Genomic DNA, 26,465 nt, shown 5'->3' on the forward strand with positions numbered 1-26,465 from the left:
GACACTGAGGTCACCCTATCCTAGAAGGGGCCCACCCTAATCCACCCACAATTAAGCAAGCCAGAAGGCATTTTTTAACTCACACAAAGAAACCAGTAGGCAGAGAATTAGATACCAGTTTAAGCCAGTCACTCGCACCTGCACAACGAAGACCCCCAATGACCTTCAACTCACCTGAGCCTCATTATACAATCGTTATAATATGAGGCATATGCCCAGACATTCATTAATATCATTATAACAGACTGAATTCTGGGAACAAACATTCACAGAATGCAAAATGATGAATCACTGAGTCCCGTCAATCTTAATTGTCAATCAAGGAAGCCCACTCCTCTAAGAAAAGTAACCACCCACAGCAAAAAGGGTTAAATACCCCAAAGGCTTTGTTACCAGACCTGAGCTACGCTTCTCTTGTTCAGGCCCGCCTTCACGCCTGGGAAGTGTACTTTCCCTTCTAATAAAACTTTTCTTTTCTACCGTATTTCAGTGTCTTGCTCAATTCTTTGTTCGAGTCATCAAGAACCTGGACAACGCGCTGGGAGAGGATCCCCACTCTCCGGTAACATCATCATTCAGAATTGTCATTCCTTTTAAAAAGTTATTCAACCATGTTATAAAATTTCTATGAATAAGAATGTCATAGTATATCTTATAGTGGGCTCTGACTTGCCGTAAGCATATTAAACATTTGTTGTGGGCTAAGTATTGGCAAGGGAAAAATCATGAGAGTCCTCTCAGTGAACTCACAATCTAGAGCTACAAAATCACTACATATAAAATTATAGCTTTAAAACTATTATGTTAAAAGAGAAAAAATCACAGGTTGCTAAAGCCCATATCAAACAGATTTAATACCTTATCTGGAATTTTCTGGTCGACACCAAAGAAGAACTCTATCACATGGGCCCTCTCCACCCATTCTGGAAGAAAGAAGAGGCAATCTGCATGATAAAAACCATTCCCATTCTCTCCCCTCCCTGAAAGATGTCCCTGCCCCTCAAATGAAATTTCTTTAAATAGTTCCCTCTCCTCATTTCTTCCTATAAAAACTTTCCATTTTGTAAAACCCCTCAGAGGGCCCTTCGGGTAGCTGGATTGGATGCATTGCAATTCATGAATTGCTTAATAAAGCCAATTAGATCTTCGAATTTACTGTTGAATTTTTTTAATACAAGGGGGAAGCAGGCCTGGTAACCAGGACAACCAATGATTCTTGCTTAAACACTGCTATAAGACTTCAATGAAAAACCTTCATTGATTTTTGTCAAAATTGTTACTTCATTTCAGAAAACCATAAACTGGGTTTCCAAAACAATTATAAATTGCTAGATAAATGATATAACAAATTTTTTTTTAACGTTTCTCTTTAGCATTTCACTGAATGTTAACCCTACCAGTGTGTCTTCATCCTTAGCTATGGGGAGGATTAGGATTGCTTTGGCAGGAAGGCAAAAAAGTAAATATAAGAATATTCAGCTTTTGACTTACGGAATCATATTGTGAATGCACAGTAGGACCTACCAAGAGTTAGGGCTGGCTAACTTGATCATGAAGGAAATTACTAAAAGCAAGACAGAATTCAGGGTTTGAAGAAAAAGAGGTACCAGGAAACGGGGGAAAGTTAACCCTTTCTTGTTCCGGGTCCTCATTCTATCCTCCCATACCACCCTGAGCTGAAGACTTACCCAAATGAACACGAAAGTCTTCGAAGTCCTCTACAAGGATCAACACCTTTGAACTTGCCCCGCCCACCCCCCACCCCGGGGGTGTGGCGGGGAACGGGGGTTGGGGGAGAGGAGCCGGGAGGAGGCATTTCTGCTTCATTTGCACCTTGTTGGTTTTAAAAAACCTGAAATAAATGCGTTATCCAGCTAGATTTATAACCACCACCCTGGGTCTACATAACCTCTCCTCCAAATCTGAATCACATTTTTAGGTTTCTTTGACAACCAACCTCCCATCGATAGGCTCTCTGGAGACCTCATCCCCACATTTCTTTGATAAATAACAATGGTACCCTATCATACCCAAATCCGTGGACTCTGACATAAATCCTCAGATGAGAGCAGACCCACAACGGAAGAACAAAATTCGTTAATTCCGTAGGGAGTATGAACAAACCTTGGACAATGTACAGTTCTTTTATCTTTGCAGACTTTCCAACCCTGAAAACCCCACTACAATGCACATACATACAGGCTATTAGGTGGCCGTACGGAATCATTTCAGGGGATTTCACTTTGTGTGGGCCTGAGCATTCAATGCCGCACTTATAATGGAGGTCCCATTAACTCTTTCTTCCTCATGTACCAGATTTGATAAACCATTGAATCGACCAGAAGAAACCTTAAATCCAAAATATTTTCGGCTCCGTTTAAAAGACGTAAGAAGCAAAACGAGCTTTGCTTCCGCCACCTCTTCGATTGGTCTCCCACTTAATGAGACAAAGTGGATGGAAAACAAAGGTGTAAGGCCGCCCTAAGCCGGGTCAATTTAACTACCCACGTCTAAGACCAGACTGAAACTCAGATTCAGGCGACGCTCTCACGTGATCCATTCTAATCGCGTCACAGGGACACGTGGTTCTAGATACTTCTCCTCCTCCCCCTCCGGGGTGGATTGTTGACAACCCCGCCAGCAGTCACGTGACCTTACGTCATCCCACCTCCTTTCCCTGAAATCTCTGGCCTCGCTTGCGTCCCTCTCTCCCCACCCGGTTGGGCCTAAACTACTGAAAGGGAGAGGGACGGTGATGTTTCGGTTTCGAAAACTCTAAATCCACAATCTATAGCCTGAACACAGAGAAGACAAATTTTTTTATTATGTCAGGAAGTCACAATGGATGGAGCCTTGCCGAAAGGCTCCAATCTGAGATCTCATACAGCCTGTCCCCTTCTCCTCCACCCCTCACTCTGTGGTACTGGCGGAGGGCGGAGGGATCTGGAGGCGGCGGAGGGAGACGTCATTGCAGGGTTGTTTGTGCAGCCTCGGCGGCGGCGGTGACCCGCAGTGATTCGGCCGCGGAGCCGGGGGGTGGGGGGGCTGCGCGGGACTCTTTTCTTTCAGACTGACCGCGGGGCAGCTGGGGAGCATGTCGACCCCGGCCCGGAGGCGGCTCATGCGGGATTTCAAGCGGTAAGCCTTCACCTTCGCCTGGATGACGAATTTTCTTCCACAGCTACAGGCCTGTAGGGCGGGGATCCAGGACACCTTCCTCTTAAGATCGTAGGAGGGCCGACTGTGGGCCCCGCGGGACGCACGGAAGGCCAGTTTAAGTCCCCGATCGCGCTCCCTCATCCTTGCTTGCTCACTCTTCTGACGTAAGAAATTTCGATAACGCCTCCCCCCAAAAAAGTGAAAAGATGGCTGTGGGCTTGTTCAGGCCAGCTGCCCGACGTCTCGCTGTAGCGTTCAAACCTTCACCGCTCCCCACCAACCCCGTCCCCGCACCCTGCGGTGTCCCCTCCCTGGCTTCGAAAAAGCGAGCCGTAGCAGAAACTATTTCCCCGCTTGCTGCACCAATCAGCTTTGTTCGATGGTCCTGCGGTCTCCTCAGAGGGACAGGGTTGGGGCGAAAGGCCCCCACCCCCACCCTAGTTCTTTCTGCAGTGAGGGTGGGGTCTGCAGCTCGCGGTCCGGAGGTGGTTAACCCATCTTCCGAAACCCGACTCTCCCTCGCTTGTCTGAAAGGACCTTGAGAACTGGCTTAGAGACCTGAGACTTGAGCTGGCAACCCCGGCTGCCAGTGCTTTCTGGAAGTCAGCTTCGTGGCCTTGTGTATAAAGCCCTATCTATAGCCACCAAAGTCTGGAAAAATGCCTTCCCTGAGACTGGCGCTAACCTGATACTCCCTGGGCCTCCTTTTGTAAAACAGGGTTTTGTTAGGTGTGGGGGTTAGTTAGGAGGAAGAGACTTTTCAGTTGTTAACCTTTGAATATTTGAAGGTACGAGAAAAAGTGACTGCGAAAACTTAGTATTGCCATTCTCTGCACATTTTTAAGTGTTTTTTTTTTCTGGGGATACCTGCCCTGATTGACACAAAATCTGCCTAGTATAAAAACTTACATCAGCCGCTCAGGAAGTAACCTCTCAACTTCGCCATTATGTAGTCGTAGGTGAGGCGTTTGGAAGCTATTGTTTTGGGCTTTGGCCAATTTATCATTGAATGTATTCGTAATTTAGCGGGTTACCTTTGGTGGGCTTCAAACAGCATAATTCCGCTAAGGCTCCTTCTGTTCATCGTGGCCTAATCTGAGATTGACTGAAAATACCATTTTTATTAGTATGATACTAATTTCAAAGCATACCACGTGACAATCACTGTCCATATATGTATAACTTTTTACAGAGATGACAATTTCATGCGAAAGTCGTCTTCTAAAGTTTGAAAGCAATGGTTTTCAGACTAACTCTCGTGAGTGAAGTTTAATAATAAAACTTACAGTTTGTGTCCATTATTACCCTGCTTTCTTACTGCGATTCTCTGCTTTATTCTGAGTTGAACACATGGCGCCTTTGGTAGTTTTCCAAGCGTCTTCAGGTTACAAGAATTTGACAAATGTTAGAAGGTAGCTTTGTATTGAGTCTCCTATTTGGTGTTAGTGGCAGAGCCTTTAGAATAGAGACTGACAGGAAAACCTAACTGAAGCTTTGATTACTTTAAAAGCTATTGCTAATTGAAGCAAATGGGATAAAATAACTTCTGCCTAAAATTATTTTCCTAATTAAATTGAAGATAAGTGTTTCCAGTCATTCAGTGTTTACAATGAGGGTTTTATTTGGGGTGGGGGGTTGGTGGCGGTGTTGCACAAATAGCTGTGATTAGGACTTACACAGCAGCAAAATCTGGTTCTGTAAAAATTTTTTTTGCAATTGAAGTTTTTTTTTTTGGTTGAAGGCAGCTGTATACATTATTTTTGAAGAGATACCTTGATTATATTTGAAGAAGGATACTCCCAAACCCTTTGGAATTTTGTATATTTTGAAGAAGTATTTTATAAGTATATACCTGGTGGATTCTTTATTTATTTATTTATTTTTTTGAGTTACTGTGGTTTATTTCAGCTCATCACAAGAACAAGAAAATGGTTTTAGTTTGTATCTCAAAGTAGATAATCCATACATGTTCTGTTTGGCCTTTTTTTAGTGGCATTAATGGTCAACTTTTTTTTTTTAATGGTCAACTTTTAAAATTACTACTATGGATTTCTAGATTGCAAGAGGACCCACCTGTGGGTGTCAGTGGCGCACCATCTGAAAATAACATCATGCAGTGGAATGCAGTTATATTTGGGTGAGTTGAAGATATACCAACTGATAGGTGTGGCGATTCTTTAAGAAAAAATACATTAGGAGAAAAGGCTGAGGTGGAATGGAGAGTTTACAGAAACTGCAAGGTAAATTAGAAAAAAACATTCTGATAATTTTGGGGTAGTTACATAAAATTTATTTGCATTTTGTTAATACATGTGATTTTATAATGAGTTTGGGTTTTACTGATAAAAATACCATTTGAAACTAAAGGAGAAAAATTATTTTGTACAAAATGTACCAAGCAAATATTTATGCTTACATTCTACTGGAACTATTAAAAGGCTAAGAACCAAAAATATTAAGAATTTCCACTGAGGCAAGATTTTAAATGAAAAATGTTTCATAACCCAGTGTGAAATACAGGCACACCTTGGAGATATTGCATGTTTGGTTCCAGACCACCACAACAAAGCCAGTCATAAACTCTTCCTTTCTTCCTTTTCTTGTGCCTTGGAGGGCCTTGGCTTTCAATTTGTAAAAAGGCAACATCTGTGAAGCATAGTAAAGCAAAGCACAATAAAACGAAGAATGCCTGTAGCTGAATGGAGTCTTTTGAGAAGCAGTCTTAACGTTCTACGTATTATATATATTGCATATATGCTTTTTATTTTAAAATTTTCTTATGCCTTTTCTTTGGTTTTCCTAGACTTGATCTTTTTTCTTTGACTCTTTTTAAACTAGAGTTTTGCACTAGAACTTTTAAAGGGTAATATTTTCATAAACAGAATTCAGAGTTGCTACTGAATCTGTTATAAGAGTGCACCTTAAAGATTGGTGAATAAATGAATGTAGTTCACCCTTCTAAAGTAATGTGATTTTATTCAGGCTGTTAATGTGCTGCTTTGAGATCCTGAATATGCCTTGCAAGTAATAATTAAACTTCATGTTGCTGCTTAGGAAAAATGAAATTGGGGTATGGAGGCAGGGAAAAAATTTGGGCAAAAGGAACTGGCTTTCTTGGTACATCAGTTATGTCTATCCAATTTGAACAAGAGATTATGCTCTGTTGAAAAGTATAGCACTTTGCTTTGGTGTCATAATTATCTTAAAGGATATTGATTTCCATTTTATTGATGTAAATTGAAAATAGGATTTTTTCTTAACATGCATTTACAAAATGATTGGTTGGTGTTTATGAACTGAATTCTTTTTGTGCTAAAATTATGACAAGTGTATTTGGCTTTGTCTTTTTTGTAAAACTAACCTAATAGGGAAAATGAAAGTTACCCTATCTGCCTACATTTATAAAAATCTAAGGCTACGATGACAATATCTTTAAAACTTCACATATCAGAATGAGCTCCACTTTCTCTGTTTGAATTTATCATTTCTGCTTTTGAAAATCAGGAAAAAGTAGAACGAAAGAATGAAAAACCTTTTTTAATTAGAAATCTTTTTGTTTTCAGACCAGAAGGGACACCCTTTGAAGATGGTAAGTCATTCTCGTTATGTGTTCTATAATATTGAGTGTTTTTTTAAGTAGGAAATCCTAATACCTATGTGTCTATCTAAAAATTTATTCTCGTTAATAGGTCACATTAAAACTAATACTACTGAGAGTTGTAGATTACAAAGGACTTGCTTCCTACATCAGTTTGATCACCTGCATTGCCAGTTACTGTGTTACTTTGATATTTGGCTAAAGCATTGTAAGCCTAGATGGTAGGATCTATGTTGAGAATGGTTTAAATTTCGATGGCCTTGTAGCATGCTAATGATGTCCCTAAGGTAAACACCAGGAGGGTAATCATGCTTTTTTATAACTTTGTTATCTGTATTGATAGCATGTTGAGCAGAAATTATTCTTAAATGTATACATACAGCTAACATTCAATACCCATAAGTAGTTAGCATTCTGCTTAGTCTTTTGCATCTTAAATTCAGCATTTTCATCAACAGCCAGGAAAATGGAAAACTAGTTGTAATATGTATATAATTGAGCTTTTCGAATTGATTTTTAACCAGGAATTTAAATTTTCCCTAATTATAGTATGGTTTTAAAAAAAAAAAAGGCTGTGGCCATGCTACCCTGAACAAGCCCAATCCCATCTGATCTCAGAGGCTAAGCAGGGTTGGGCCTGGTTAGTACTTGGATGGGAGACCGTCTAGGAAGACCAGGTACCATTGGCATAAAAAATAAGGGATTGTAAGCTGACAAGGTCCTTGCAATCTGTGAGATCAACCAAGGGTTGCCTCGCCTAAAAATTAAAAAAAAAAAAAATGTTAAATGGGTTTGTTTTAATTATCAAAATGTCTTCAGCATTTACCCATCAATGCTAGTTGTAGAAAGATTGTGACTGCAGCACTGTTTTTAAGTAGATCATCTGAATGCCCAGTAAGGGAAATGGTTAGCAAATTATAATATACCTGTCAAATATTATATACCTGTTAAGGAATAAGGTAGATTTGGACATATGACAGTGTTGCAGAATAATGTATGTTGTATCGCATTTTTTCTAAGTACAAACATGCAAGTGTGTGTGTGTGAAAGAGTTATGTATCACACTATTATCGGTGGTTACCTCTAAGCTGGGTAAGGAAGAGAAGTACTTAAGTACTTCAGCTTTTCAGTCTATACCAGAATGTTCTCAAGAGTGGACCGTAAATCCCTTAAGGTCTCCAAGACCCTTTCAGGGGTTCCATGTGATTAAAACTGTCTTCATACCCATACTAAGGTGTTATTTGCCTTTTTTATTGTATTGACATTTGCACTGTTGGTATGAAAGCATTAGTAGCTGAGACTGGCCCTAAGCAGTTCAGCATCTTGGCACAAATCAAGACAGTGGCATAAAACTATACTAATGGTCATTGTATTCTTTGCATTTTAAAAGATGCCAGTTTCACTTAAAAATATCTTGATGAAAAAGTAGAAATTAATGATAATAAATTTTGTCCCTTAAGTATATATGTTTTTAATATTGTGTGACAAAGTGAGAAGTATGCATATAGCACTTCTCTTGTGTACCAAAATATGATGGCTGTCTGGAGGAAAAGCACTTCTGCAATTATTTGAGTTGCAACTTGAACTAGTGCTTTTGCGAGGGGAACATTTTCACTTGAAAGAATGACAGAGAAACTGATTATTTAGACTTGAGTATTTTTAATTTTTTTAAATTAATTTTTTTATGGTGACATTGGTTAACGAAATCCAATAAGTTTCTGCTATAGACTTGAGTATTTGAAAGACATTCTTAGAAATGACCTGAGTGAACTGTTAGGTCACGGAAAACAACTGACAATGTTTGTTGCTGCTGATAAAAATGACAACATCCCAATACTTCTCTGTTGAGATCAGTAGGTGTTATTACCTATTGCAGGTTTTTTTGATGGTATATAATGGAATATGGTGATACTCATAAGTATGACAGTGAACCAATATTTTCCAAATGACCAATGTATAATATTAGAAAATTGTGGATGGATAAAAGATTTATGCAATGTGCAAAAGATCGTAATGTAACTGATGCAAGTTTATATGGCTTCAGATTCTACGTTACAGCTAACCTTTAAAAACCTACCCTTTTTTTGGTGTACTATCAAAAAATATCTATAGTTATCTGAAAAGACTATGAAAATACTCCTTTTTTCATTTATATATTTCTGCGATGCCTGATTTTATGTCCCTTAACCAAAACAGCATATTGCAACAGATTGGATGCAGAAGCAGCTGAGAGAACCCAGCTGTCTTCTGCTAAGCCAGTCATTAGAGATTTGCAAAACTGTAAAACAATGCTTCACTTCTCATTTACTTGGGGATGTAGTTATTTTTTCATTAAATGTAACTTAGGTTAATGTGTAATGAGTTTATATTTAAAGATTTTTTGAGTTATAATTACTAATACAACACATATCGATAGTCATAGCCATTGGTGGCTGGAGGTAGCTTGTGCCAGTTTGTGAGCACAGACTGTTAATAATTTGGGGAATTTTTGCAAGCTGGTTATTAGAGAGCCAATATTTAAAAATGAAATTATTTTTTATTTTTGGTTGAGATACCATAAAATGGTATGCTATTGCGTGCATCTCTTTCCAGGCTCATATTCAGTGACTTCACATTGGAAGCTTGATGCTGGTTGGGAGGAACAATGTAAAAGGGGTTTGAGAACCCATAATGGGGGGGGGGGAGGCTTAAAAATAGCCATTTCATATTTGTGTTTGCCTGAAATCTTTATGTGGTATGTTTTTGTAATTAAAATGTAAGCTTTGAAAATAATTAGCTGTCTTTACTAATTAACTGTACATTTCACAGTACCTCTGTTAATTTATCAAAATATGAAATACATATCACCTTTGATTTTGCTTATATCTTCGGCCTCCCTGATCTGAAATTTCCAAATAATTAAAAAAAAAAAAGGTGTAAAGAGGTAGAATTTGTATACCAAATGTATGACCAGTGAAGAAGATAAAATATGAAATATTTTACTTAAAAACATGCCTCTAAAGCCAGGAGCTTAGAATTTAGGTTGATTAGGGGTTTTTGTTTTGTTTTGTTTTAGATTATTTTTTAAATTTTATTTTCAGTTATAGTTGACATATTTTGTTTTTTAAAACTTCACTGGTGAAATAAGGAAAGAGTCCTGTAGAGATCTGGAGTGGTTTAAACTTTTATTGACTTCATTAGGAAATCTGAACTTACTATGTCCAAGGGGTTGTACTTAGAGGACCTCTCCAACCTTCGTTTGGGCGATTTACCTCAAAATAAAAGGATAGTGAGTAAATAAATACAAAAAAAGTCCAGAAAGACAAACCCAAAACCATTAATAGTGTTATTTCTGTGAAAAAGATTTGGAATTGGAGTTTAGAGTTAACTTTTTTTGTTCAGTATGAACAGATTAACTTTGTTACAAATGCATAATTTTTTAAAATGCCTATGTCTAACCAACAACAGTGGGTGATTCCACTAACACTTACTGATTCTTGGCATGTTTAAGTGAAGGGACTGGTATGGGGACAAAACAGACCTTTAACATTAGCGCCCATGCCACCAATCCTTTGTCATGTGATGGTTGCCCCCTCTCAAAACCGTCTGGGTGCTCCCTTCTAAATTATTATAAACTATCTCTAGTTCCCCAAATGTGCATTTTAAATCTTAGTACCTAGGGCCAAATTGCCTTTTAAAAATGACAGTTATCGTTCCAAATAGCACATAAAAGTATTAGTTCCCCCAAGTGCTTGCCATTGTTGCATGCCATAAATTTAACGTAAATAGGAGTATATGCATATGTTTTGTGTGTTAAACCAAAATTGACAAATTAAGTTTTCTGTGGTTGTGAAAAACCAGTATGGGGTTAGGAGTCATTGAAGAGATTAAAAAGTTATGCTTGTCTTTACTGTAATTATTTTGGTTTGTTTTCTATCTAGGTACTTTTAAACTAGTAATAGAATTTTCTGAAGAATATCCAAATAAACCGCCAACAGTTAGGTTTTTATCCAAAATGTTTCATCCAAATGGTAAGTAGCAATTTATTAGACTTTGCAAATGATAGAGGGGGTGGGGAAGTTGCTTCCTTCCTTTTGGGTCTTGCCCCATACTTCTGAGTCTTAGAACTCACTTGTAGATGGTGCTTCCATGTCAATATTAGCCAGGTTTTTGTAGTCTGGAATCATACCGAGGTTCCAAATTTGAGATAAAGTTGTTTTATTTTAGTAATTACTGATTTTAACTCTTTTTCCTGCCTAGAAATAAAAAGTGCAGCTAGCTGCCAGCATTAACATCACACGTAGGATGCTGCGTTTTCTAGGATTTTTCTAGGATTTGACATTTTCAGCTATTGAGAATTACTATATTTTATAAATGGAAATACCACTGCTGAAAACAAAATGCTATATATAGGATGATGTTATTCATTTCCAAAGACTATTGATATACTAGAGCAATGCGAAAATAATAGTAAAAGCAAGATATTCTATGGCAAACTTTAGGGGTAAATTTAGGACTGTAATCTGTGAGTTATCTTGGGGTAAACGCTGCAGCTGCAAGCGCTGCCTGCGAGTATTCTCAGTGCAAATGGGAAATGGGTTAAAATAATATCTTAATTTGTAGAAATGTGAAAGATACTAAAAAAAATTACTTAAAATTTAGCTTTTAAAAAATACAAAGAAATGATTGTACAAATTTGGTATCATGTTATATGTAAAGTTAAATATTTTTTTATGTACTATGAACATTTTCCTTTATTAAATATTCTTGCATCTTAATGGTTGCAAAATGTTCTGTTTATAGGAGTTATCATGATGTATTTAATCAGTGTCCAATTGTTAGTGATTTTCAGCATTTCATATTCTTGAAAATAAATCTTCTCAAATACCTACGAATATTTCTTTAGTCGGTATTACTGGGTCAAAGGTTTGTATGTTTTTAAGGCTTCTTAAATAGTTTTTCATTTTTTCCCTCTTCTGATTTTCACTTTTAGAAGTTTATTACTGTTTTTCATAAATGATTGCTGAGTGACCCTTTTGTAATTAAATTTGTTCCTCCCTTTTTGTTATTTGAATATATTTCTATACCTGGATTATAAATAGCTGTATGAAGGACTTACTTTCTAAAATACTTCAACACTCTTTCTTTTGTAACCTTTGCTCATTTAAATGTGGTCTTCGCCATCAGTTAGCTTACTTTCAGGAGGAACATTTTTCAGAGAGCCTCTTGATTTGTGCATCTAATCTAGTACTGCAGACTACATGAGCTACAGGCAGAGCTCTCTTCTCAGAGGAGAGGGATATTTGTGTGTCTGGAATCAATATGACTTCCCAATAATTTAATTGCTCTTTTTGGTTGCCTCCCTTTTTTTTTTTTTTTTTCAGAAAAAAAAAGACAGGTTTACTTTTATTGTTTCTGTTTTGAGGAAATTCCCAAGTCACTTACCATTTATTCCACTGTAGCTTTATCTGACTGAGACTTGGTATTGAATCAACCCAAATTCTAGTAAGAGGATTCTGTCAGTCAAGGTAGGATAGACTGTAGAATGTACAGGAGGTATAGGTGTATAGGTGTAGGATTTTCAACTTTAACAAATTAATTGGGAAACAGTGTATTAGGTTATTTTTCCTCCCTTCATATTAATAATAATTTTTTCCCTTTTTTATTAATTTTCTGGTTTACTTTTTAAAAAACATTTTCATTGAAATATTCACATACCATGCTATTCACCCATTTAAATTAGACAGTTCAGTAGATTTTAGTATTCACTGAGTTGTACAACTATGACTACACTCAATTTTAGGAAATGTTTGTCGCCCTCCCCCCAAAATCCCATGCCTATTAGCAGCCACTCCCCATTTTTCCCAATCCCTTAGCCCTAGGCAACCACTGATTTACTTTCTGTATATATGTGGTTCTTTGTGACTACTTTCAGCTAGTAAGCACAGTTTTCAGGGTTCAGCTATGTTGTAACATCTGCACTTCGACATTCCATTGTATGGATATACTGTATTTTGTTTATTCATCAGTCGATGGATGTTAGGTTTCTAGTTTACTTTTTGATTACTTTTCAAAAATAGTTACTAGTTAAAAACTTTGAAATCATTTTATACTTTTATGGGTTTTACAGAGGTGATGATTTTTACTTTGGGCTTGCAAAGCTTGATGTTCCTATGGAATAGACAGTAAGTAGTTGACTATGGTGCTTTTGAGCTGAGGCTTAGAATCTGGTATAAAGCTAACAATTTGAAGTACCTAGCACATGGCTAGTAATTGAGGCCATGGGAGTGAATAACATTGCCCAGAGAGTATGTAAAGGGTAAGAAGGAAGAGGACCGAGGATAGGACCCTGTGGAATAACAGTATTTAAGAATAATTTGCCTTCTCTTCCCCCAGAAAATGCACTTATTCATGTTTTTATGTAGAGTGATCTGGCTTGCTCCATGAAGCTTTCCACAATTTGGCAGTATCTGAAACATTTGAATGTATTTACCCTTTGTCGATAGAGCAGTTCTACTTCTAGAAATTTATTGTACTGATATATATAGTATTGCAGGTAGATAAAAATTTACGTTCTTTGTTTGTATTTTCACATAATCAGTTCAAAAGGGAGGAAAAGCTTCCCAGGTGTTAAAGACTTCTAAAACATTAATCACTTGATTTTTTAAAGATAAAAGGGATACATATTCTTTGCAAAAACAAATCATAAAATACAAGAAAAGGTCAGGAAAATAAGATCCTTTATAATTCTATCTGTGAATATCCATAATTTACAGTTTGGCATTTAGTCTTACAAATGTTTTTGCAACTGCATAAACTAAAAATATTTAAATATAATTCTTGACAAAAAATGTATTATCCTATATAAATTGGAAAATTAAGGAAATATATTGTTGATGTCTTTCTCCATCAGTTAAGATAAGGTAGATGTGTGGTTCCCTCTTTATGGAGCACAAGGTAGTTTCCAATTTTTCACTCTTATAAATAGTATTATAGTGAACATCTGTAAACTTTGCATGTCCATGGTTATTTTAGAATAATTTCAGGGAGTGGAATTGCTTTGTCAAAAAATTTTAAAGGGCTTTATTTAAGAATATAAAGAAATATGAAATTTCCTATGGGGGTGGCTCCATAGTGTAGTGGTTAGTACATCTGCTTTACGTGCAGAAGGTTCTGGCTTCGTGCCCCAGGTGGAGCCATGGACCATATCCCGGGGGCACTAGGCCCTGGGTGCCCGCTGCAAATGCGTGGGAGGAGATGCCCTGCCTTCAGAGATCCAGTTTTAAAGGGAGACATCCTAGGTCAGAGGTGGAAGTGGGCGGGGGTAGAGGGCAGGAATTAAAGGGAGGGGAATAAATAAATAAAAAGATTTGCTATATGGTGTGTGTTGAAAAAGTTTAAGTCCCACTCAGCCTCCTGATGAAAAGGTGCAAAATAAGAGACCTTAGTTTTAAGACTGGTTTTCCTGCAAGACAGAATGTGGTTTACTTATTTTCTAATGTTCAAAACTTCTGACTGGACTAAGCATTCTGTTTGTGATAAAGATTTCTTTTAAAGGTTAGATATGACAGTTAATATGTAACCAGTTTTAGTGTTGTCTTTACAGTGTATGCTGATGGTAGCATATGTTTAGATATCCTTCAGAATCGATGGAGTCCAACATATGATGTATCTTCTATCTTAACATCAATTCAGGTAAGTTTGTGTTAACATATATCATAATTTTTCAAGATTCTGTGGGATACAGTCAGATCCTTTAGTAGCAATCTAAAGACCAAGTGAGGAAACTAACCTTCCCAGCACACAGATAATAACCAATGGCAGAGTTCAGAAGCCCATGATTTTCAGACAACTGGCCTCCTTTTTCGTTAGTGACCCCCTTAGGTCAGATCTACAATCATTTTCCTGATCGTGTCTAAGTGTCCTCACAGATCAAGTATTGTTTGCACCCATGAAGCATAGCCAGAGGTTGTGGAGAAGAATGAAAGATCTTGGGGACAGATAAAGGTGATTGCTTAGAAAAACCATAGGGACCTAAAGAAACTGCCAAGTGCAGAGAAGCATTGATTATGTTGCCCTATCCAAGAAATTGTCTTTCAAAAAAAGAAAGTACTGTAACTATTTGCCAAAGCACTCTGGCAGAATATGTTAGAGTTGACCTTGAGTGACAGTTTTGCAGAGGGGTGGAATGAGGGATGTTTATTAACGTGGATTTGAGAGAAGACAACATTTTGGTATGTGTAAACATTGTTTTTAACCTTCCTATTTCATTCCCTTGCTGCTAGATGTATACGTTTTACTGATTAAAAGAAACGAGATTCACTACTTGACTTACTGTCAGACATTTGCCAAATAATCACAATAATAGAGCTTAACTTTGAAAACTGTTAGTTGCTAAGCTATTTATAGGTATTGTATATTAATCAAAACAAGCTGCTTATTTCCTGGTTTAATGTGCTAGTATGCTGAAGAATATTGTTCTTTTCTAATTTCTTTGAAATTATAGAGGTTTTAAGGCAATTGAGAGCTGTTTTAGAAGCTTAAGTTCTCTAGCAGCAGGAAACTTCTTACTGTATTTATCAAGCCATTTCTGAAAGTATTTAGACCTAAAAATATGTAAGACATACTAATTTCTGCCATTTCTTTATTGGATAATGTGTTATTTTGCATAACTTCTGTGCTCCTTACCTGACCCATGTTAATATACAGAGTAACTCTGCAGATGTTTTTTCTTCTCTCTTTCCTTCTAGTCTCTGCTGGATGAACCGAATCCAAACAGTCCAGCCAATAGCCAGGCAGCACAACTTTATCAGGAAAACAAACGAGAATATGAGAAAAGAGTTTCGGCCATTGTTGAACAAAGCTGGAATGATTCATAATAGACAACTGGTCTGTTAATCTTTTTCATCATTGTTGTGTATAATTTACCTCTCAGTAGAAAGGCTAACAAATTTTAAGTGCCACAGGTTTTAAGGATTCTGCAGAAAAAAAATCCTTCAGTTTAGAACCTACAAAAGCTTGTGTATCTTGATTAATGTACTTTTTATTGCATGGTGTGAACTAAGTTATTGCTTACATAAATTTGTAATATATCCTGTTTGTATTTTTTTCCAAGTGTATAATGTTGGTGTGGAGTTTTCATGACAGAATATACACATTTTGTAAATCTGTACTTTTTTCAAATATTGAATGCCTTATTTTTGAATTCTTTAGATTTTTAAATTGGAGAAAAGCACTTAAAGTTTTTTATAAATGACTATTACATGTAAAGCTGTTAAAATACATAACTTCAGTGCAAGAGACTTTGTCACTTATTTCCTTATCTGTGTAGGAGGGGTTAATAAGTCTCTAGCTCTCCATCAATTGATAGTTTCCAATTTCAAAAGAACAGATTTATATTTTATCAAGAAATTATTCAAATTTGATTCTAAACACCAATTATAATCTCAGACTTTATTTTGAATGCACCTATATTGGTTTCAGTTGAGTAGTTCTAGACATAACTGACTTGATTCTGTCCAACTCTGTACTTGAGCCACCTGTTACTATTTTTTCATGCACTACTTACTGTTAAACTGTACCTTTTGCAATTTCACAGTTTGCACCTCTGCCTTGAGCAGAGAGCTGATGCGACTTATTTTGCTGCTTGATAGCACCTTAAAAGATTTCTGATAATGAAGTAAAGTAAAACTATAAACATTTACCAAAAATCCTTGCCCCACTATTAACAATGAGTAAGAATTAGTTGCATTGGTTTGAGCAAGGCAGATATTTGGAAGGAATCTTGGTGTAATTTAAATATTTGAAAACTGCCTTTTAATGCAATTGCATATCTGTTTATTCTGGGAAAATGTTTTCATACCAAGGCCTGCTGAGTTGCTTTCTCTTGTGGAGATTTTTTTAATCTCCTCAGTGTATAAAAGTTGTATTGCATCTTAGTTTACTGGATAAATTTAAAACACAGTATTGTAGAAAGCTAATACAAAGCTTCCTATGCTTTCAAATAGTATAGAAAATGGAAAATATACAAGTAAATTCTGTTGAACCACCTGTGTAGTCTTTCTAGTAGTTAAAACATTTCAGTAACCCCAAGAGTTTCTTGTCATACTCATACTAGCTTAGTAAGCTGACAGCTTCTTCTCTATTTGAAGACTGATTTCTTCTTTACTGGAAGACTATAAGTTGGCAATATCTACGGCTTCTATTTATTTAGCAGAGTTTAACACTGGAAAAATTAAGTGCTGATGGTTCCCTTTAAAAGTTATTACTTGAGAAATTTGGGGTAAGTGTAAGATCTTAGGGAACTTTTGATGCAAATGAAGAGTTCACTCACTGGAATTATGGCCCTCCAAAAAGGTGCTTTATTTAAAGGTATTTTTTTGGTCATATTACATGTGTGATGCTTTTATATTCAGCTCTAAACTAAATATGCTTTCTGTAGACATTTACTCCAGTGAGTGACTCTTAAATACAGTAGCTATGAGAGTCTCCCCTCTTCATTACATGTTATTTGGATACTGCTTCAAAATCTATTTTTATCCTTAATATGTTTTTCCTCTTTCTAAAACTGAAACATTTCAAGTATTGACAGATAGTTATAAGGGAATTAAATCTTAGTTTGCAGAGAATCTGAGCTCTAACTTCCAAATTCAACACATGCATAAAACTCACACCATTAGTCTGCATTCCCATTGGGAAAAATTCTTAGGAAAGTTCTCCCTCTCAATTACTCATAGTTTTTTTCTTTCACCCTTGTAACAGATTCCTATTTCTTTAGTTAAATACTAGATGTAAACCTTCAGTTTACAAAGTTGTCATACAAAAAATGCTTTTAAACTCCACATAAATCTTATAAACATATGGTATGGCAAAAGGCTAGAACTAAGTTATTTAGGTATGAAGTTGGATTCATGTTAAAGTGTTATTATATTACAGATAAGGAAACTTTATATTATAAAGAAATTAAGTGACTAGTTCTAGGTCAACCAGCTAGTAAATGATAGAGCTGGGCTTTGAATCCAGGCAGTCTGGTCTTTTAGCCAGTAACTATAATCTCTCTCAAGAGTTATTAAAAGATTGAGTTTAGTTTGAGAAATTCTACTGAACTTAAATATTCATCCCATTTTGTGAAAATTCTTTAGTTGATTTAGTTCTGTACAGACTTATATCTATCTAATGAAGTTTTCTTGACCACCATTTTTCACTTTTTCCTAGTATAAAGTGTGAATATGGGAGCACTTTCAGTCTCTAATACAAAGGACTATGGCTTATCAGTAGACCAAAAAATTTTCCCCTTCCTAGAAACAGCCTTGAGTCTACACCCCACCCTCCAAGAAATAAGTTCCATGAATATGAATAACTTCTAGAACTGATCTAAAAATTCTTACATAGGCGGAAGGTAGTGGAGAAATAAGCTATTAAAGGTGGCTTATTCAGTTAACACTTTTGTGCTCAGTAAATAAGGTACCTGTGTAATTAGTTTATCCATTTAGTACTCTTGAGAATGCTGGGGCTCATATCACAATTTAGAGCTAAATCTAAGATATTTTAATATCAATTCTCCCAAGTTTTAAGAGACAGAGACCAAATTTTTAGGTCTCGGTGTTTATTACAATTCCTTTCTATTGCATTTAGCAGTGCAAAGTCGCAAAGGAACCTGTTATGTGGGGATTGTGTATGTAAATAGAAAAAAATGGTTGGAAAGCTATTAAAGGTAAATGAAACTGTCCATAGGACAGGCGCCTTGTGCCAAGACATGCCCTGTTACTTCAGTTCCCATCTAGTTAGGAAAAACCTGATCTGTTGTCAGATAAGGAAAAAGATTATTTATCCTGTTCTAGTATATGACAGAGCACAGATATTACGAACAAAATCTTAAGAGAATTGACTTACTCTCTCTCTCTTCGAAAAGAATACATAATATGTGCCTTTCAGTAATGTCTCCACACCATCACTAGAGTTTTTTAAAATTTTGTCAGTAGTGTCTTGAGTTTTTTAAGTTTCCTGTTCATATCATAGGCTAGGGCTTTATTTTATTTGGACCAACAAGATGGATGAGACGTTCCCTTTACAACCTGTTTGGGTATGTGTCTCTCAGCTCTGCAACATGAGCTCTGTTGGTTGAAATCAAGAACCCTGGAAGGAAGGGCTCCAAGCTTCCTCTTTGGCATATGGAGGATTCAGACTTGAGTGTGAACCCTGCATGGACTGACTTTCAGGAGCTCTGCCATTGATTGCTAAACTTGGCCACATGATGCTCTTGTTTACCAGTGACTTCTGGAATATGTTTGGGAAGACTCTAGTGTATCTGCTGAGAGAAAGCAAACAAGGTTTTACCTGGTTAGCTACAAGTCTAATGCTTCTGTAGTCTGAGGGAGGTTAGCTGAACTCAAGTCTAACCTGAAAGACTGGGATCCTTAAAGTGCCTCTGGGTTGGGAACTTGTGTAGAGGGGACCAGAGCCTATCTCTGAAAGGACCACCAGAGGCTCCATTAGCCTGAACCATTTGGTTGTCATTCTTCCTAGAAGGCGAGCGGGGTCCTGTAGTGTCTTGAAGGCTGCCAAGGTGCAAACCTAAGAGCACTTAAGGCAGACCTCTTAATACTGCTTCCTGTTTGAAGCCCAAAGGACACAGTTGCCCCATTCCCTTCCCCCTTTACAAACAAGGCTTTTTGCCAAGAATACCAGAGCCTATCAGCTGAATTAGACAAACAGCACTCCTGAGCAGGAGTCACCTGCAGAGAGGCGTGCAGTTCTTTGGCTGGCCTCTGTAAGTCGTTTTACAAAAGTGAGTTGGGAGGTTTAATGTTTTTGTATTGGTGCTAGTACAAAGACAACAAGAAATAGGAAGCTTCTAGCCTAGTAACCATCCTGGGCAGAAAATAGGAAAGAATCCAGAGACTCCAGCCAGCCCATGACATCAGCTTCAGCTAAAGGCTTGGAATAACAGCTCCAAAGAAAAGCTATATTAGAAACCTTGCTGTGTTGTAGTGGACCTCAGCTGTAGGACTGTACCTGTGTGGGCACATACGGCTGTGGTTTCAGGTGGAGACTCCCCGGAACATCAGCTGGAAGGTTACCTTTAGAGTGAAGACAGTGTCCACCCCAGAGGTGGGTATAAAGGATCTTTTGCAGGCCAGGTCCATGAGGGCAGCACTGGGGCCTCGTGGTGGTGAGCTGAATCCATCTGTTAAGGGAGAAAGAGAAAGTTCCCCTCCCTGGCTTTTGTTAGCCCTTACTTACTGGTTCTTTGACCAGGGTTGGGTATTTTACACAGAGCAAATTGAGAACAGACCACAATCACCATGGCACCCTCTCAAGACAAAGTCTGAGAGATCAGGCTGTAAGAGCAACAATATAAGTACCAAAGATTGAAACTTAAAGCCAAAAACTGAGAACTGCTTTCCAGACAGCCAATGGGACAGCAGAGGACTTCCAGGGTCCAAGCTTTGAATCCTCAAGATACTTTTTAATTAGCAGTTTTCTGTGGTTTTGTTATAAAAGTAGAACATAGTCATAAAAATATCATTTGGTAAACACAAAGGTAGATAGAAGCATGAGTCATTGTCTCACCACCTGAGAAGGTGAAAACAGCTGGTTTCATGGAAAGTGGGGACTGTAGGTGATGGTCCAAGCCCCACTGTTCCCAGCAGGCTGGGGCTCACAATTCACACCCACAGTGACAAGGAATCTAGTCAGTTTGACAGGGTGAGACTCTGGGGCAAGCCTCCTACCATGGAGCCAGTGCTAGAGCAAATGCCATGTTCACAAAATAGTGTATACCTACAGCCTTTGCAAGCCCTAGACACCTAGACCCAGGTGGTACAGGGTGCCAAGGCACTTAGTGTGTACGGAGGACTACAGTGGACACAAGTTTTGAGTAAGGCTGGTCATCTGCTGACCCCTTTCCACCATCCTGGATGTTTTGCTTCTGCCCCCTCTCCAGAACAGCTTGGCGTTTCACTGGTGCTGCATTGTTCAGTGCCTGCTGCTGTTCACTGTCAACATATCTACTGAGTACCTGATGGGTACATGTTAGGCCCTGCTCCATAACTTGAACCAAAAAGATCTGTCCTTTTGCAGTTCTGGGAATGGAGCCTGGTCTGGTGGGGTGATTGTGAGTGCTCATTTTTCTTTCATGTAAATTTAAGTTAGTTGAAACTTAATATCCTCCCAGCTTGGCCTCAAAAGGAAAGTAGGGCAGGAATGAAGCAGGGAGAGTTCAGTAAGTACTAGGTACTTTCGCAGAACATGAAATATTTTCCACTGCATCCTCCAGTAAAGATTAAAGTAGGAATCATACCCACTTTACAGATCCCTTCACTGAGGTGAAATAACTCGGGGAATTATCTACCAGTTCACATCTACTACTAGGTTCAGTAAAACATTCTTAATATAAGAAAATGTCAAAGGGGAAGGAAAATGCAGCCTTAAACAAAGGATGAAATTATAAAATACTGGTTAATTTAGTACTAGCATTCACAACAAAGCAAGAGCTTTAGTCACTGGGCCCACCAGTTTAAGGTTGACCTTACTCATAATTGCTTCACTGCTAGGTACCAAGACCTGCCTCAGGCCCCCAACGGCATGTTTCTCCTAGGCAAATAGGTTGGAGGGCCAAATTCACAGACAGTTTCGGTTTGTTAGCCTACTTTTCCTAGGCTGGGAAAGAAAGATGGGATTTGGACTGGGCCACCTGGCTTATATTCTAAAGAGGGAGGCCCCCTTTCTGACAGCACTGTCAAGGAAAAGCTCTGGTTCACATGCTCAGGCCTAGAATAGGTAAGAATTAGCTCCACCTAATGGGAGCTTAAAAGTTTCAGTGTTTACTTTTGATTTCAAAGGGCATCTGTTCAAGTGTTGCCACCACCTCTTGTCCATAGGCAAGCTTCAGGCCCACCTCCATCTCTGACAAAAGTATATGCAAAGCACTCTGCTGGCATTGTGAGAAAATATTCCAAACCAAAATGAGAAGGGCAGCCAACACTGCCACCCTAGCCCCGGGAATCATTTCTTTGAAGGGACAAGAGTAAACTTTGGAGAAGAAACCACCTTTCCTGGCTTGCTTTTTATTTAAATAAAAAATAGGTTTTGTTGCATGCTCTCCCTTTAATGTAAAGCCAGGCAAACCCAGAGTTTGTGTGTCCTCATGAGGGAAGATATTTTTTAGCAATTTCCATATGACCAAAATTCTATTTAGGTTCTAAAACTCTTGCCTCTTCGGATTTATGTTTACTCCAACCGAAAGGTGTCCTTAAACTAGTCAAGAATGAGAGCCATGACTAGATGACATAACTAGATGAAAGGCCCCAGATCCCAGAAGTTGACACTCTCTTCCTCTGCTGGGTGTCCAGCAGAGATTTTAGAGCTGGACAGTTGGGAAGCACCAAATTACCTGACATGTAGGGTAATATAAATCTCAATCCAGATGCAACAAAGTGTATTTTCATGGCCATTTACTACAAATAACAAAGCACTGAAGCACGGGCAATTGATAGTGTGATTCCTCCCAGTGCCCATGGAATAGGTAAGCCACAGGTCCAAGTGGATCCTGGCATAGTTCAGAGGGAATCCTCTCCAATGGTAGATCACATGGGCCACAGGCTCTAAGAATGTTTCAAAAAGCAATTTTCTGGATAACACGAAAAGGCATCACTATTAACTAAGCACCCTAAACTGTTCCATTAGTACTTGCTTCTCACAGGTATTGAGACTTATGTCTATAACAGAAAAAGATGCTCTCCTAGTCATTACCTAACGGGTAATACTTTACTGTGTCCCTTTCTAAAATCTCACTTGACCCTCACCCATCTGGGCAGGACCATATGGATAAAGGGGCCGGTATCTTTTAGCTTGTATCTGGTGTGAGCTCCTGTTTGAAAGTTGAGTGGGCCATTTTACCTACACCTCAGGGAGTGCTGCAATGCAAAAAAAAAAATTAGATTTCTATTCCAGAAAAACAGGATGAAATTATAAAATACTGGTTAATTTTATAAGATAGCCACAAAGGTTGTAAAGGTTAAGACAGAGGAGGAAAAAAAAATGGTGTAAATGATACAGGCTGTATTCATCCCTCTGGCAAACAAAGTTGTGACAGAAACAAGGAGCTGCGGCAAGGAAAAATTGCCTGGGATCTAGAGGAAAAAAACTGTAAAATCCAAGAAATCACCCTGCAACAGCAGAAGGTAGGACGGTGAGAGGATGCGGGGCTGCTTGGTCTCCAGTGGCTAAGTGAGATGGAGGCTGCAGCAGCAGCAGACACCTCTTAAAGGGGCCATGTCCGCAAGCAGATTTTCATGGTGACAGACCTGCTCACTCTGAGCATCATTGCCCATTCGGCTGCACGTAGCGGGCACCAGGGACTTATAGGGAGACAATGTCAGAGTGAGGGCCGAGGTGAGACACTGTACAGAAGTGCTGGTATCCATTGTTCTCTATTGAACCCTCCCCATTTCCAGTGCATCGGACACAACGTGGCCATAGCCAAGATGTCATCAAACTGGATAACAGATTGTTCCACCCAGAGGATTCCCTGAAACCCACCTCCCCCAACTCACGGCCCTACTCAAGCCACATCCAGGTGTATCATCAGCGAGTCAGGTGCTCTTTGCTGAGCAGCACCTAGACTTACACTAGAGGCAGCTGGCTCCAGTTTCTGGTGTGGCCTTGTGAGGAAACTATAAGCACAGCATCTGTGGATTGCCTGTTGAATCTTCACTGGTGGCCCTGGAGGGGCAGAGGCTTGGGCTAAATTTGGCCTGCAGCTGAACCCCTCCCAGGACTGTGCCACTGGAAACCTACTTCACAAATCCACACTAATAAGACCGGGAGACTTAGGAGCTTTGCTTAGTACACAGAAACAGACACAGAAAGGCAGCCAAAATGGGAAGACAAGCAGAAACCATATGAGAACAGAACAGTGATCCAGATATAATGGAGTCAAGTAATCTAACAGATGCAGAGTTTAAAACACCGGTTATAAAGATGCTCAATGAACTTTTGGGAAGAAGTATAGATAAATTCAGTGAGAACTTCATAAACATAAAAATGAAAATGGAAATTATAAAAGGGAACCAGTCTGAAATGAAGAACACATTATCTGAGATGAGAAGTATATTAAATGGAATAAACAAAGTAAATAAAGAAAAGGATCAAATGCCCTATCTAGAGGATGGGAAAGCCAAGGACATGCAATCTGAATGGCAAGAGATGAGATGCCAAGACTATAAAAATAAGGAGCATATGGGACACTATTAAGGGTCCAAATATCCTCTAATTGGCGTAACTGAAGAAAATCAAGATGTTGAACAGCTGTTTGAAGAAATAATGATGGAAAACTTCCCTAACCTGGTGAAGGAAATGGACATAAAACTCCAGGAAGCTCAGAGAATTCCAAAAATCAGGAATCCGAAGAGGCCCACACCAAGACACGTCATAATTAAAATGCCAAAGGCTAAATACAAAGACAATATTAAAAGCAGCAAGAGAAAAACATAGTTACTTATAAGGGAAAACCCCTAAGACTGGCAGCTGACTTCTCAAAAGAAACTGTGCAGGACAGAAGGGCTTGGCAAAAAATACTCGACAGGATGAAGACCCAGGATCTACAACCAAGAATAATTTATCCAGCAAAGCTATCATTTAGAGTTGAAGGACAGATAAAGAGCTTCCCAGACAAAAATAAGCTAAAGGAATTTATCACCACCAAGCCAGTATTACAGAAAATGTTGGAGGGACTTCTTTAAAAAGAAAAAACGTGTATCAAAAACAGGAATAAAGCATAGTAACAACTACAGTCCTATCAATAAGTACCTCAAATGGAAAAGAATTAAGTGCTCCAACTAAAAGAGTGGATGAATGGAAGGGAAAACAAGACCCCTACATGTTGCCTACAAGAGACTCACTTCAGATTAAAAGACACAGACTAAAAGGAAGGGGATGGAAAAAGATATTGCTTTGATGGACCTAGAAGGTATTTAAGTCAGACAGAGAAAGATAAACACTATATGATTTCACTTATATGTGGAATCTAAGGAATAAAAAGAACAAACTAATCAAAAACAGACTCGCAAATATAGTGTATAATTTGGTGATGAACAGAGAGGAGAGTTTGCGGGGCTGGGAGAATGGAGTGAAGGGTTAAAGAAGTACAAACTAGTAGTTGATAGATGGTCACAAGGATGGGGAGCACCACATAGGGATTGCAGTTAGCATTAATACGTTGGCTAGAGGGAGGGTCGGTGGGGGAGGGAGTAATCGGGGAGATCGTTTTATGAACTATATAGATGTCTAACCAATGTACTGTATACTTGAAACTAATTAAAATATAGAAAAAAATAATTTAAAAAAATAAAGGTAAGACAAAAAGAAAAACAGAGGCAGCTTAAACTGAAGAAATAATGAGAGAATACCCATTAGAAAATGGTATCAGAAATTTTGATTTTGGTTAATCAGAGAAGTCTTCAAAAATAAACTGAAGGAGATTGGGGCAGGAGGATAATCCGTCCACAATTTAAGCTTGAGGTATGCAATGGATACAGGATATTATTTTATTGGGACACTCTATCTTACAGGGAAAATAGAATCCATGATGAGAAACCTATGGAAAATGCATTTTAAAAGTGAATAATCACACTGAGTTTTTTACTTTATAATTTGTTTTTTTAAGCCTCACAAATCTGTACAAATCATGAGACTGGAAAGAGCCTAGGGTACATTGGAGGAAAAGCAGCAGCTAAGGCTCACCAAGCACATGCCTGGCCCCCTGACATCTTAATTCTCACCACAGCTCTTTGTGGGAGCTATTTCTATGATCTCCATTTTCCAAGTAAGGCTTGGGGACAGAAGTGGCTTGTCCAGGGTTTTATACCAGAGATCTTGATTCTTCATTGGTCTTCCCTACTAGTCACAAAAGATTTAGAGATAGAAGCTGCACAGAGATGTGGCCCATTTAAGGTGTGCAGCCTGGCCTTAGCCTTGCACCATGGGCAAGAGTCATCTCACTTCTCTGCCCACAGACACCGTGCTCCCACAGCCAGCTCTCTTCAGCACTTCTGGTTGTTCAATTACCTGAGTTTACCAGTAAATTAAGCTAAGGAAGGATCCACCATCTTATTCACCACTATCCACAAGACCAAGCACCATGAGTGAATCCTGCTGTGATTGGCTATTACATTGCTGTCCCCCAAATGAAGTCCCTCTCTCAGTATTTATGGCTAGAGATAAGTACTTAGTAGTGGGTACTAAGCACGAAAGAGGAACAGGGAAAGGATAAAGAAGATATATTAACTAAAAGAGTAAAATTAATACCAGAATTTCAGAGCAAAGCAGCACTGCACTAAAATATTTCCTGAAAGGCCATGTGCATGGCAACTCAAGTCTAGAAGACCACGGCCTCAGGCTCCCTCCAGAAGAAGAGAATATGGGCTTTAATCGGCAGCCTGGGAGAACTTCTAGAGAATCTATAGATCGACTGACTGCCTGGACCAAGCTGTGGAATCTTGTCAGTTAGTTTTAAAATAAAGGCAGATTTTAATTTTTTTTTGGTAGGGCGCCTCTTCCCATGAACTGATGGGTACCCAAGGCTTGTGGTTTGACTCTCACTCATCTCTTTAAAAAAGATGAGTGTGTGTGGTACTGGGATATATGGATGGCATAAATTTCAGGTAAAAATAAGAAAATAAGGGATCTGGTTTGCCTCAGTAGGGGAAAAAAAAAGACTATAAAACAG

The 26,465-nt window shown here is 38.4% G+C and overlaps 2 protein-coding genes and 1 pseudogene across 2 annotated transcripts in view; 2 read left to right on the plus strand and 1 right to left on the minus strand.

Annotated features, from left to right (window-relative positions):
* CDKL3 (cyclin dependent kinase like 3) overlaps positions 1-2,691 on the minus strand; it is a 38,106-nt gene extending 35,415 nt beyond the window's left edge. The window contains exons 1-2 of the mRNA XM_039836038.1: positions 1,689-2,691; positions 859-923 (exon numbers count right to left, since the gene is read on the minus strand). Of these exons, the coding sequence (XP_039691972.1) occupies positions 859-923; positions 1,689-1,827 (204 nt within the window). The 5' untranslated portion in view covers positions 1,828-2,691. The remainder of the gene's footprint in view (positions 1-858; positions 924-1,688) is intronic.
* A 13-nt stretch (positions 2,692-2,704) lies between these two features.
* UBE2B (ubiquitin conjugating enzyme E2 B) lies at positions 2,705-16,781 on the plus strand. The gene is made up of 6 exons (XM_039836039.1): positions 2,705-3,138; positions 5,216-5,296; positions 6,723-6,748; positions 10,678-10,767; positions 14,343-14,431; positions 15,487-16,781. The coding sequence occupies exons 1-6, from the start codon at positions 3,095-3,097 to the stop codon at positions 15,613-15,615; spliced, it is 459 nt and encodes a 152-aa protein (XP_039691973.1). The 5' UTR covers positions 2,705-3,094; the 3' UTR covers positions 15,616-16,781.
* On the plus strand, positions 7,328-7,446 carry LOC120581786 (uncharacterized; annotated as a pseudogene).
* Positions 16,782-26,465: the final 9,684 nt, after the last annotated feature.

The sequence above is a fragment of the Pteropus medius genome, unplaced genomic scaffold (assembly GCF_902729225.1).
Source record: "Pteropus medius unplaced genomic scaffold, Ma_sr-lr_union100, whole genome shotgun sequence".
NCBI lineage: Eukaryota > Metazoa > Chordata > Mammalia > Chiroptera > Pteropodidae > Pteropus > Pteropus medius.

What these genes read in the sequence shown, in the direction of transcription:
- UBE2B (XM_039836039.1), top strand. Translation starts at nt 3,095, where the DNA reads ATGTCGACCCCGGCCCGGAGGCGGCTCATGCGGGATTTCAAGCG. An exon ending in CTCATGCGGGATTTCAAGCG is followed by an intron (nt 3,139 to 5,215) that starts GTAAGCCTTCAC and finishes ATGGATTTCTAG; the next exon opens with ATTGCAAGAGGACCCACCTG. An exon ending in CAAAATGTTTCATCCAAATG is followed by an intron (nt 10,768 to 14,342) that starts GTAAGTAGCAAT and finishes TTGTCTTTACAG; the next exon opens with TGTATGCTGATGGTAGCATA.